This window comes from Odocoileus virginianus, chromosome 10 (assembly GCF_023699985.2).
Source record: "Odocoileus virginianus isolate 20LAN1187 ecotype Illinois chromosome 10, Ovbor_1.2, whole genome shotgun sequence".
Taxonomy (NCBI): Eukaryota; Metazoa; Chordata; class Mammalia; order Artiodactyla; family Cervidae; genus Odocoileus; species Odocoileus virginianus.
This window is the reverse complement of record NC_069683.1, coordinates 34,523,120-34,536,429: the sequence shown is the minus strand read 5'-3', so window position 1 is coordinate 34,536,429 and position 13,310 is coordinate 34,523,120. Positions and strand designations below refer to the sequence as shown.

The window sequence follows — 13,310 nt, the reverse complement described above, 5'->3', positions numbered from 1 at the left end:
GCTGGCTGACTCATGTTTACTTTCTCCAGCAGAAGGGGGATGAGGCCGAAGTCCCTTCACCTCACCTTGGCGAGTCTGTGAGTTTGAGCTCTGCCCAGCTGGGATGATTGGAGTGTGGGAGACACAGTGTCCCAGAAGGCTAGGCCCTGGGCAGCCTGCCAGTGGGTGTGTGTGAGTGGAAGGTTCAGGCTGAGGAAGCTAGAAATTTCCTCTGCCCTGCGTTGACTGGAATTCTGAGGAGGAGGGGGTGAGGAGGTGGGATTTAGTGGGAATGACCTCCATGGTGGTCCTGCTTATAGCCCTAGACCCCCAGTCAGGCTGCTGGGGCCTCTGGACCCAGCAAAAGCCAGGCAAGTCTGCTGTTCCAGTCAGCTTGCATGAAAATTGCAGGCAAGCTCCAGCCCCTAGTTGGGGCTCTTCTTGGGGGTCACCTGGAAAACTTTATCTTGGCTGATGAGAAAAAGAAGAGTCCCACACCTGCTCAGAGTCAACTGCTCAAGGTGGTGTCAAGGGCAGCATAGAATATAATCTCATCTATTAATAGAACTGGGTCTGGGATAGAGTCCTCTATTGGAGTGTCAGCACACTCACAGGACAGCAGCACAAATACCCACACAGACCCACATGCACCTAACAAAGCAGGTTTCCCGGGGAAATGAAAGGATATAGAATCTCAGAACTTCTGAAGAGTAAAAGGTCAGCTTTGCAAGAATCACCTCATTCAGTGATCCGTAGCCTCTTCTGGATCATAGAACTCTGAGAAATTGTTGAAAGCCGTGGATTCCCTTCCCAGAAAAATACATACAGCCCATTAACAGCACATATATATTCGCATATAATTTCAGAGAGTTTACAAACCTGATGGGAAATCCGAGGCCCTAAGAGTTAAGGGCCCTGCCAGGCAGAGTCAGGGCGAGAATCTGGGGCAGTTGAGTCAAAGCCAGAACTTGTGACTGCCCCCGGGCCGCCCTCCGTCCCACTGTACTCTGCAGCTCCTAGCCCTCGAGAAGTTCTTGGCAGGTTTTGAATGGCAGGTCCCCTTGTCCTGTCTGTTTTACAAACCCCAGGCTTGTTTGTAGGTTCCTTTTACTGGCTCAGATGTGACTTTGCAGTCCTCCCTTTCTACCTAGCCCACCCCCCCTTAGCAGGGTCTGTGGGGTAGAGACCCCACGGCAGAAATGAACTCGCCCTTCTCCTCTCCAACCTGCCTCCGGGGTCCCAAATTTACTCTGTCTCTTTCAGAATGTTCTCAAAGGGCTAGCTGACCGGAAGCAGAATGACCAGAGAAAACTGTCTCAGGGCAGGCTGACTCCCCGCTCTCCCACAGTTGAGAAGTCCAAAGAAATTACAATAGAACAGAAGGAAAACTTCGATCCCCTCCAGCGCCCGGAGGCCATACCCAAGGGCCCAGCTTCTGGCCCAGGCAGTGGTGGGAAGATGGCCCTTAACAGCCCCCAGCCTGGCCCTGTGGAGAGCGAGCTGGGGAAGCCGCTGGCAAAGACAGCCAAGGAGGGCAACCCTCTGCCCAGAGCTCCAACCCAGGGCTCTGGGGGGGTGGCTCCCCAGGCCCCCCAGGGGAAGAGTACAATCGGAGAGCCCACAGGGTCCAAGGTTGGCTCCAAAGCTGAGCTGTGGCCCCCGACGTCCCGGCCGCCACTGCTGCGGGGGGTCTCCTGGGACAGCGGCCCCGAAGAGCCCGGCCCCCGGCTGCAGAAAGTGCTCGCCAAGCTGCCGCTGGCTGAGGAAGAGAAGCGTTTTACAGGCAAAGCTGGCAGCAAGCTGGCCAAGGCACCCGGACTCAAAGACTTTCAGATACAAGTGCAGCCTGTGCGGATGCAGAAACTGACCAAGCTTCGTGAGGTGGGTTTCTGGGGCCTCCTGGGTGGGCTGTGCATGCAGGTCCCCACCCTGGGCTGAGGTCGCTGGGCTGAGCTGGGCCCTGGAACGGAGTGGCTCTGGCCCAGACGTGGGCTTTGGAGAGCCCTAAAAGTCCCCACCCTGAGAAGCCAGGCCCGCTGGGCTGTGCACTCTGCATAAATATCATCTTTGAGAGCTTTTACTCGCTCCCTCGGGCGAGGTCAGTTGGGAAGTAGCTGCCACACAAAGCCACATTTTGAGGGGAAAGTGGTTGTGTGGAAGGGTACATGGGCCCTCAGTGCTGGGCTGTGTTTCCCCGCTCCAGCCAGAGCTGATGCCTTATGAGCAAGAAGCCTTTGATGGAGCGCTCTGTTGCCTTGGACAGACAAGGATGGGATGACTTTTCTTTCTGTCATGCCCCCAAGCTTTCCTCCCTGTTGCTTGTTAACAAGGGGCCTCAAATCCATCATACCTGGCCAGAAAGGGCTACTCCCTCTTGGTGAATTTCTTCCAATATCCGTGATGTCCCCAGCTTTCACTGGCCGTCAAACCAGACACAACTGTCTGTCATTAGGCTGCCATGCTAATGACTGGGGGACATCCAGAGATGGGGGTGGTGGAGAGAGCCCTGGATGTGAGGAAGAAAAGATGTCACTAAGGCAAAGAAATTCTTACCTGAGCCCTCCTTCCCCAGAGGGCCAATCCAGACCACAGGCCAAGGCAGCCAGGACTCCACAGGGTGGAGTGACCCCAAGGAAGCCAAACAGTCAGGCATTTGCCTTCTTGGGCTTCTGGGCATCAGAGAGCAGGCCCAGGCAACAGGCTACCCCCAGACCCCTGCATTTCTCTCTTCAGTAAAGTACAAAGAATTTGGAAGCCCCATTTCACTAACCACTGCCCTGCATCTGACCTCATCCCCAGCCCCCACCGCTACCCCAATCCGGGGTCCTGAGAGCTGCTTGGTTGTGGGCAGCTGGCTAAAGAAACAGGTAAAGGGCCCTGCCTGTGACTTCCATTTGGGCCAGAGCTCCCTCTGCTGGCCTCTTCCTCGCCTTCATCCAGGAGGCAAACTGCCCAAGTGGCCTCTGCTACAGGGACACAGAAAACCCTCTTAGAAAGCACACGTCATGGGGCTGAGGAGCCCTGTCCAGCAGTTCCTCCTGGGGGTGCTGGTCTTGGACTTGGTACAAGTGTGAGGCTTCCTGTGCCACATACCTGGAGTCAGCAGCCCCATCTGTCCCCAGCTCTGCTGGTGAGGCCCCCAGCAGAAGGGGCTGCTGGCCTGCTGCCTTGGGGCGGCAATCTGCAGTCCTCATTGGTCTGGAGAGCTGAATATCTCAAGAGGTGCCATCACAGGCCACTGAGGAGCTGGGGGCAGGGGAGGCCACGAGTCCCGGAAGCGGGCACTCACTGCCCAAGAACAACAAGGAGGGAGGCTCCAGCCAGCTAAGCACAGCCATGAGATCACAGAGATTGTTTCCATCTTTGGCAGCTCCATTTACACCCAGGGGACCTTCCTTTCCCCAGAGCCCCCGGCTCTGCTTCTGTTTGTCCTCCAGCCTTCAGCCACCATGTGGCTGGCCGCGCTCTCGCTCTGAGGCTCATGGGCCTATTTTAAAAGGTGGCCGCGCCAGGACAATTCCTGACTCAGGGAATGGGGTGCTGAAGCTGGAGTTTCTAGCACCTTTATGGGCCGGGAGAGAAGCGGTCTTCCTAGTGCCCCTCAGGGTGTCGTGACAGTCCATGTTCCTAGTGTCGGCTCCGTGAAACTGAGCAGTCACAGAGCCAGAGAACCGAGGGGCGGAGTCCAGCGTGAGGTCGCCATCTGAAATGTTGTCTTTCTTTCCCTAAAAAGGAGCACATCCTGCTGAGAAATCAGAACTTAGTGGGGCTCAAGCTTCCAGAACTTAGTGAAGCGGCCGAGCAGGAAAAAGGTAGGTGGGATTGAAGAGACACTCTCCTCAGGCTAGGGCTGGATTCATTTTCTCCAGATCAAAGAAGCTGAACGTGTAAACACTGCACTTCCTGTCAGGGCCTTTGTCCGTCCTGGTGGCGAGTGTGGGCCAGACGCAGAGCACGCCCTTGCTAAATATTTGCAGATGGATGAATGAATGAATCAGATGGTGTTTCCTGCTCACTCAGAGAACCTCTAAACTTGCCTCCTTCCAACCAGCCCCTGTTCCAGATCCTGCCAGTTCTCCCTGAGCCTCATTAGCACCTAGTGGGTCTGGAAGGGTGACCCAGGCCTGAACTTTTGATGCTTCCTTTTCCTCTCACACCCAGGATGTCACCAACTAGAGCAGTTCCTCTTTTTGAGACATCAGAGTCATCTCTTGCTTTCTAATCTGCAGTCCAGACCCCAGCCCCTCCTTCCTGGGGACTGCAAGGCCCCACCCACTGTCTTGCCAGACTTATCTTCAGAAAGAAAGACTTGTGGGGAGGTCTTGCTCCCCTCCACCCCAAGCTCCCTCTCCAGATGGCTGATGCTCATTCACTCATTCTCAGCACAGAAGCCTTCTGCCTAAGGACTGTTGTGTGTTCATGTCCACGGTTCCACCAGCTATGATGGAAGCCCCCAGTCCGACATAGGGGTTTCCCAGGTGGTGCTAGTGGTAAAGAACCTGCCTGCCAATACAGGAGTCGTAGGAGACATGGATTCAATCCCTGGGTCAGGAAGATCCCCTGGGGAAGGGCATGGCAACGCCCTCCAGTATTCTTGCCTGGGAAATCTCTTGGACAGAGGAGCCTGGCGGGTTACAGTCCACGGGGTTGCAAAGAGTCAGACACGACTGATGTGACTTAGCACACAGTCTGACATATAACAACTAACTCCTACCTATTCAGCATTGACAAGCGGATTCACAGAAGTAAAATATCCAGTAATTTTTTAAAGAACTAATTTTTAAAAAATGATCTTTAGATGAGATCTTTGGAAAAAATATGATATAATCTCTACTTTTAATTTCTAACTTCTTTATTAAAGCAGGTCTAAAACCCTAGAAAAAGATTTATCTTAAAAATTTTGCCCACAACCCCATAAATTCTTAAAAAGCAGCAGCTTTTTATTCTCTCTGGTGTATATGTGTTAGTCACTTAGTCGTGTCCAACTCTTTGCGACTCCATGCACTATAGCCCACCAGACTACTCTGTCCATGGGATTCTCCAGGCAAGAATACTGGAGTGGGTAGCCATTCCCTTCTCCAGAGGATCTTCCTGACCCAGGGATCAAACTCAGGTCTCCTACATTGCAGGTGGATTCTTTACCATCTGAGCCACAAGGGAAGCCCAATTATTTCTCCTTAATTGGGGTAGCAAATCTGTTTTCTAGCAATTTATATATAGTTATATCTGTATTTATCTTACTCATACTTCTGAATTTTGTTTTATTTAATAAGATATATGTATCTGAAGATTTAAGATTCTGTTACCTCAAAGACTGGGCTTCCCAGGTGACTCAGTGGTAAAGAAACTGCCTGCCCAGGAGGGGATACAGATTTGATGCCTGGGTCAGGAAGATCCCCTGGAGGAGGGCATGGCAACCCACTCTAGTATTCTTGCCTGGAGAATCCTATGGACAGAGGAACCTGGCATGCTACAGTCCAGAGTGTCACAAAGACACCAGACACATTGAAAGACACCAGACACTGTTAAGTGGTATTTGGCCATGAAGTCCAATCTCCTGAATTCTTGTCTAGTTGCTCTTTCTATTAATTTTCACTGAATCTTTATATCTAAAATATAATGAATACTCTTTTAAAAAAAACAGCAAGAGGGGAAAAGTAACTGATTATACACTTAGAACATATTATAAGGCAGTAGTAGTTAAAGTGGTATAGTACTTATCAGAATAAAACAGAATCAAGGGCCCGGAACCAGTCTTTGATATACATTTAAAAAGGATGCAGTGTATGATTATCTAAGCCACAAAGTAACAAGAACTATAAACACTTCAAAAATACCATTGAGGTACTGTTGCTGTTCGTCTGTTTAGTTACTAACTCAGGTCCCACTCTTTGTGACCCCATGGACGATAGCCAACCAGGCTCCTCTGTCTATGAAATTTCCCAGGCAAGAATACTGGAGTGAGTTGTCCTTCCCTTCTCCAGGGGATCTTCCTGACCCAGAGACAGAACATGCCTTTCTGCATTGGCAGGTGGAGTCTTTACCAGTGAGCCACCAGGGAAGGAAGTCCCTTGAAAGAGCGCTTGGATGTTTATACATTCTGGATCTCTCTTTTCCCCAGGTCTTTATAGATGCTACCCTGTATTCAGTGTTGCTGAGAAGTCTAAGACCAGCTTACTTACAGCACCTCTCAGTCTTCACCTTTCCCTGTAGGTGGCTTACTCTTTCTATGAGGGTAGTTGGAGAAGCATTTCCCTATCCATATATAAAGATCTATATAAGATATATCTACATACATAGAAAGAATAAGATTATATATACATGTATTTTTTCCTGTACTGGTGTGCTTTTTCAGTCTGCAAATTTGGCTTTTCTCTCCATGGAGGACATTTTTTCTTCTCTCTTATCTTTGACTCTGTTCTTTGTTCCTTTTGTTTCTCTCCTACTTCAGAGCCACCATAATCTGGAAATTTCTCATCAGTGTCCCCACTGTAGGTCCATTATTCTACCTCTCAATACTTTAATCTTTCTTTCCTTTTTTATTCCTTGAGCTCATCTCAGTTTCCTCCACTAACTGAACTTGAAGCTTTGTTTTTATTTCTTCATATTTCCAACATATTGGTTAGATCTATATTTTTAGAATTTTTTGCTTTGTTTTATTATTTTTGGTCTTCAGTTTATTTTCTCAGATTGTAATCTTCTTCCATCTTATGCCATCCTCTAATTTCACCTCTGGTTCTTATTTTCATTTTGGGGGGGGGGTTCTAATTACCCCTTGAGTCAAAGCACTTGTGGCATACCCTTGACACAAAATGCATTTTGACGTGTTTCTTGCATCTCTGCTTCCATCCTAACATCTGTGTCCTGCATGTTTCCTTTCTTTCCTTTATACCTTCCTCCCCACTTTCCTTCCTCTTTTGACTATTTTTGTGTAGTTGCCATGACATTTGTTTTCATTTAATTTATTTTTGATAAGAACATGTCTACTTGAAGTTTCTCTGGACCTAGATATATCATGTAGATCAATTTTCATTGACTTCTTCCTACCTCTTCTGAGATCTGTCCTCCTGGCAGCGCTTAGTTGAGGACCGGGTGTTTTGTGTCTGCTTGGTCACTGCCTGGAGAATGGGGGAAAGGGGAAGTTCAGACAGAGCTGTGGGTGGTGGTGATTGTGGGTTGGTTTCTGCTCTTTTTCTATAACTTTTTCCTACCGTAGCACTTGAATTTATTACAGCGAAGTGGGGGAGTGGTATATCTATTCCCTTGGGTGGGCAGTAGTAAGGCATGGATTATTTCGCCAATTCAGGGTAGAATTATAGGGACAATCTGCCCAGGTGTTTATTTTCCACCCTTGACCCATCCATTGCCAGCAGCCACTCTCACTCTTCTGCCAGAGAAAGGAAAGAAAAGACAGACAAAATTCAAAGAGTTTGGCCACTCTGCTATTTCTCAGAAGTGCAGGATGGGTGGGTCAATTTTCAGCTGGGGTTTTCCATGTGTCTTCTGCCACTCACTCCATCAGAGGGACTTGTTTGATTTATTTTCTCATGTATCTTCCTTTCTGGTAAATCCCTTTATATTGTTTGAAATCATCAGCTCTGGTAGAATACCGTGTTATCATTCTGCTTTTCCTTTCTTCTCCTCTCCTCCTCAGTATGAAAAACAAACAGCAGGACAGGCAATTTTTCGTCTTGTTGGAGTGTTGTTTGGTGGGGTGGAGATCTTCTACTCTAGAGAAACTTTCTGAACACCTCTGCATCTGCCCACTCACCCGTTGGCCCTGTTCTCTTCTGGCTCTGTAGTCACAAAAGTGGCTACAAAAGTTTGTCACAACCTTACTATTACCTCTGATATCTTCCTCTCTAGACTGATTCTTTGAGGGAGGAAGAAAGAGTTAACAATGTTGGGAGCTCTACATTTATTTCTAGGAAATTTTTTCTCTGACCATTATTTTTAAAGATTATTATCTTTTCTTGTATTTGAGAGTTGTGATATATTTTTAGTTGACTTTACATTTTTTTTGTTGGCATTGTTGTCAATTTGATTGCAATCAGGAGGGTGGCTGGTTCTGAGAGCCACTAGTTCTAAGATCACCATTTAAAAAAATAATATTTACTTATTTATTTGGCTGTGCCAGTTCTTAGCTGCAGCATGCAGGATCTTTGATCTTCATTGTGGCATGTGAGATCTTTAGTTGATGCGTGTGGGGTCTATTTCCCTGACCAGGGATCGAACCTGGGCCCCCTGCACTGGAAACCCAGAGTCTTAGCCACTGGACCACCAGGGAAATCCCATGGATCACTCTTAAGACAGCTATTTTAGTGGGTGGGGTTCTACCTAGGGGACTTTTCCAGGCAAAAACCCCCTCATATGACTTCCCTATGATTATTAGATCTTGTATATTTCTGTCAATCCTAAAGATTTCTCAGGAGCCCACTTCTTCATTATCTCCCTGCTGGGTGCAGTGGGGATACATAAAGGCAGAGTAAGGCCAAAGGCATCACAAGATTTGCCATCTGTCACATGGAAATGTCAGAGAGCAGTGTCAGGGCAGAGCTCAAGAGGTGACAGGTAGCTAAGAGAACTAGCTATGTGATATGAGTAGAGTCTCATATCCCAAGAAGGATTGCTGACTGCCCTGGCTCTGACAGATGGCTCTCCAGACTTTGCTGGATGCCTTGAGGACCAGGAATATCATCAACACTGTTCAGTTGTTGGAAAGATCTAAGCATGTAAACATTCTTCACCTAGAGCCAAAGTATACCTAATCATTTCACCACGTGATCTCGCTTGAGGAGGCTTCTAATTCATGACTCCCAATCTTAGCTCCATTTACATGCCTACTACAACCTTGCCCATAGTCCTGATCTCAGGCCTTGACTATCGTTCTGGAAATCTGCTACGCCCAAATCCATGAAAGATGGTAAAAGATGGATAACTATATAAAGTCCTGCAATGGAAAGTAAGCATTGTATGATACATCGATATTTGATTTAGCTCAAGTGAAAGAGATTTGAGACTTTTAATTCTAAGTGTGCTATGAGCCCGTAGGGCACAGCAAGTCTATGCCAAATGAATAACTGAGGTCAGTGCAAAGGACGTTGCCAACAAGCTCCAGAGATAAGAGTTTGATGGAGCGCATTGGAGCCTCTGGGGTAGCAATAGCCAGAATGTGGGGGCATGGGACGTTAGAGGCCACGCTGAACAGTTGGGAAAATGGAGAAAGGAAGCTTTGGAGCTCTCTATGAACATGAGAAAAATTTGTGGGAAAGAGGAACACTTGGCTTGTTATTTCTGTCTTCAGAGCATAGACCAAGGAAAGGTTTAGGAGACATTTGAAAAAAAAAAAAAAGCTTTTTATTAGTCCTGAGGCAACTCAGGACAACTAACTCAGAGGCAACTATTTCAGAGATCCACAAAAGATCAAAGATCTAATGACCTTAGCTTTACTCTGGAAAAACCCTGTTTCTACTCCCATCTGTCGGAATATGGAAGCAAATGCTTATTTCTAAGCAGGACACAGATAGTGGAATTCATTTGAGGAAGATTAGTTGGGCAGCTGGCCTCCTGAGAAGCCTGCCAAATAGAGGGGATTTTTCTAAACAGTATAGCCAAAGAGCCAACCAGCTTCCAATTGCCAAAAACCAATCTCAGACCCTAGACAAAAGAGACTTCTTGGTACTGTGGGGAGCAGTGGGAAGAACAGAGAACTTGGAACAGATAGAACTGTTCATAGTCCTTGCCATTTACCAGTTCTGTGACCGTAAGCATGGCCAAAGGGTTTGATTGGATATACCCAAATGAACTTTTTGGCCAACACAATATTAATCTTGCTGAGTCTTGGTTTACCCACCTGTAAAATGGGATGATTAAAGTCTAGCTTATTGGGTTATTGTGAGGATAAAATAACAATTATGAAGCCCCTGGCATATAACCAGGTTCTAATAAATGTTAAAGTTCTTCCTTACCCCCTTAAGCAAATTGCCAAGAATACTACTGTGATTTCAAACAGACACTTTATAATTTAAATAATTTTTTGTGTTTTTCCAGGACACCCTTCTGAACTCTCCTCAGCTATTGAGGAAGAAGAGTCAAAAGGTGGGCTGGATGTCATGCCCAATATTTCTGATGTGCTGCTTCGCAAACTGCGGGTCCACAAGTCCCTCCCTGGAAGGTAAAATCGGGGCATGAGCTGCACAAAAGCACACACTGGGTGGCCACTGTATTTGACTCTGGATGGAACACAAGAGCACCAGGCTTGAGTTTGGACCCCAGAAGGGTCAAAGTCCAATAGTCCAGGCAGGGCTAATGCACCCAAAACAAAAAGAATAATAAAGGGCCAGGTGAGGTGGTTCCAACTCAGAGAGCAGGTAAGGTTCATAAGTGAACATTCTTTTTGTGATGCAAACAATGCCTTCGAGAAAGTGAAGAGACAACCCAAAGAATAGGAGGAAATATTTGCAAAGCTTGTGTATGATAAGGCACTTGTTTCTATGATATATAAAGAACTTATAATTCAATAACACAACATTTGTGAAATTTTAAAAATAATTTTAAATTTTTTATTGAAATATAGTTGTACAATATTATATGTTACAAATATGCAATATAATGACTCACAATTTTAAAAGGTTGTACTCCATTTATAGTCATCATAAAATATTATATACCCTGTTTTTGTACAATATATCTTTACAGCTTTTCTTTTTTTTATAGTTTGTACCTCTTAATCCCCATTCCTATACTCTCCTTCTTCCTTCCTCTTTCCCTCTCCACACTGGTAAACCTGTATCTGTAAGTCTGCTTTTCTTTTGTTATGTTTACTAGCTTGCTGTATTTCTTCAGATTTCACATAAGTGAGATCAGACAATATTTGTCTTTCTCTGTCTGACTTATTTTACCTATCATAATGCCCTCCAAGCCCATCCATGTTGCTGCAGATGGCAAAGTTTCAACTTTGTTCTTTATGGCTGGGTACTATTGACAACTAATATCTTTAAGTGGACAAAAGATTTAAATAGACATTTCTTCTAAGAAATACATACATACATATGTATGAGGGGTCAATAAACACGTGAAAGGATGCCCAGCATCATTAGTCATTCAGTTCAGTCACTCAGTCATGTCTGACTCTTTGTGATCTCATGGACTGCAGCACACCAGGCTTCCCTGTCCATCACTAACTCCCAGAACTTGCTCAAACTCATGTCCATTGAATCGATGATGCCATCCAACCATCTCATCCTCTGTTGTCCCCTTCTCCTCTTGCCTTCAATCTTTCTCAACTTCAGGGTCTTTTCAAATGAGTCTGCTCTTCACATCAGGAGGCCAAAATATTGGAGCTTTAGCATCAGTCCTTCCAATGAATATTCAGGACTGATTTCCTTTAGGATGGACTGGTTGGATTTCCTTGCAATCCAAGGGACTCTCAAGAGTCTTCTCCAACACCACAGTTTAAAAGCATCAATTCGTAGGTGCTCAGCTTTCTTTATAGTCCAACTCTCACATCCATACATGATTACTGGAAAAACCATAGCCTTGACTAGATGGACCTTTGTTGGTAAAGTAATGTCTCTGCTTTTTAATATGCTGTCTAGGTTGGTCATAGTTTTTCTTCCAGGGAATAAGCATCTTTTAATTTCATGGCTGCAGTCACCATCTGCAATGATTTTGGAGCCCAAGAAAATAAAGTCTGTCACTCTTTCCATTATTTCCCCATCTATTTGCCATGAAGTGATGGGACTGGATGCCATAATCTTAGTTTTTTGAATGTTGAGTTTTAAGCCAGCTTTTTCACTCTGCTCTTTTACTTTCATCAAGAGGCTTTTTAGTTCCTCTTCACTTTCTGCCATAAGGGTGGTGTCATCTGCATATCTGAGGTTGTTGATATTTCTCCCAGCAGTCTTGATTCCAGTTTGTGCTTTATCCAGTCTGGCATTTCGCATGATGTACTCTGCATATAAGTTAAATAAGCAGAGTGACCATATACAGCCTTGACATACTCCTTTCCCAGTTTTGAACAAGTCTGCTGTTCCATGTTCTGGTTCTAACTGTTGCTTCTTGACCTACACACAGATTTCTCAGGAGGCAGGTAAGGTGGTCTGGTATTCCCATCTCTTTTAAGAATTTTCCACAGTTTGCTGTTATCCACACAGTCAAAGGTTTTAGTATAGTTAATGAAGCAAAGGTAGATGCTTTTCTGGAATTCTCTTGCTTTTTCTATGATCCAACAGATGTTGGCAATTCGATCTCTGGTTCTTCTGTCTTTCCTAAACCCAACTTGAACATCTGGAAGTTGTCAATTCAAGCACTGTTGAAGCCTAGCTTGGAGAATTTTGAGCATTACTTTGCTAGTGTGTGAGATGAGTGCAATTGTGTGGTAGTTTGAACATTCTTTGGCATTGCCTTTCTTTGGGATTGGAATGAAAACTGATCTTTTCCAGTCCTGTGGCCACTGCTGAGTTTTCCAAATTTGCTGGCATATTGAGTGTAGTACTTTCACACCATCATCTCTGAGGATTTGAAATAGCTCAGCTGGAATCCCATCATCTCGACTAGCTTTCTTTGTAGTGATGATCCCTAAGGCCCGCTTGACTTCACACTCCAGGATGTCTGGCCCTAGGTGAGTAATCACACCATCATGGTTATTTGGGTCATTAAGATTTTTTTGTATAGGTCTTCTGTGTATTCTTGCCACCTGTTCTTAATATCTTCTGCTTTTGTTAGGTCCATACTGTTTCTGTCCTTCATTGATCCCATCTTTGAATGAAATATTCCCTTGGTATCTCTAATTTTCTTGAAGAGATCTCTAGTCTTTTCCATTCTGTTGTTTTCCTCTATTTCTTTGCATTGATCACTGAGTAAGGCTTTCTTATCTCTCCTTGCTGTTCTTTGGAATTCTGCATTCAGATGGATATATCTTTCCTTTTCTCCTTTGCCTTTTGCTTCTCTTCTTTTCTCAGCAATTTGTAAGGCCTCCTCACACAATGATTTTGCCTTTTTGCATTTCTTCTTCTTGGTGATGGTTTTGATCACCACCTCCTGTACAGTGTTCTGAACCTCTGTCCATAGTTCTTCAAGCACTCTGTATCAGATCTAATCCCTTGAATCTATTTGTCACTTCCACTGTGTTGTAGGGGATTTGATTTAGGTCATATCTTAATGGTCTACTGGTTTTTCCTATTTTCTTCAGTTTAAGTCTGAATTTTGCAATAAGTTCATGATCTGAGCCACAGTCAACTCCTGGTCTTGTTTTTGCTGACTCTGGAGAGCTTCTCCATCTTTGGCTGCAAAGAATATAATCAATCTGATTTCGGTATTGACCATCTGGT

At 45.5% G+C, this 13,310-nt stretch overlaps 1 protein-coding gene across 4 annotated transcripts in view; it reads left to right on the top strand.

Moving 5' to 3' along the window:
- The window catches only part of IRAG1 (inositol 1,4,5-triphosphate receptor associated 1), a 132,608-nt gene that overhangs the window by 79,587 nt on the left and 39,711 nt on the right, over window positions 1–13,310 (top strand). For 3 of the 4 annotated variants that reach the window (XM_070473383.1, XM_020911116.2, XM_020911117.2), the window contains exons 8-11: window positions 30–77; window positions 1,243–1,860; window positions 3,713–3,791; window positions 10,030–10,153. In XM_070473383.1, the coding sequence (XP_070329484.1) occupies window positions 30–77; window positions 1,243–1,860; window positions 3,713–3,791; window positions 10,030–10,153 (869 nt within the window). The remainder of the gene's footprint in view (window positions 1–29; window positions 78–1,242; window positions 1,861–3,712; window positions 3,792–10,029; window positions 10,154–13,310) is intronic. The other variant, XM_070473382.1, reaches the window with a different exon arrangement.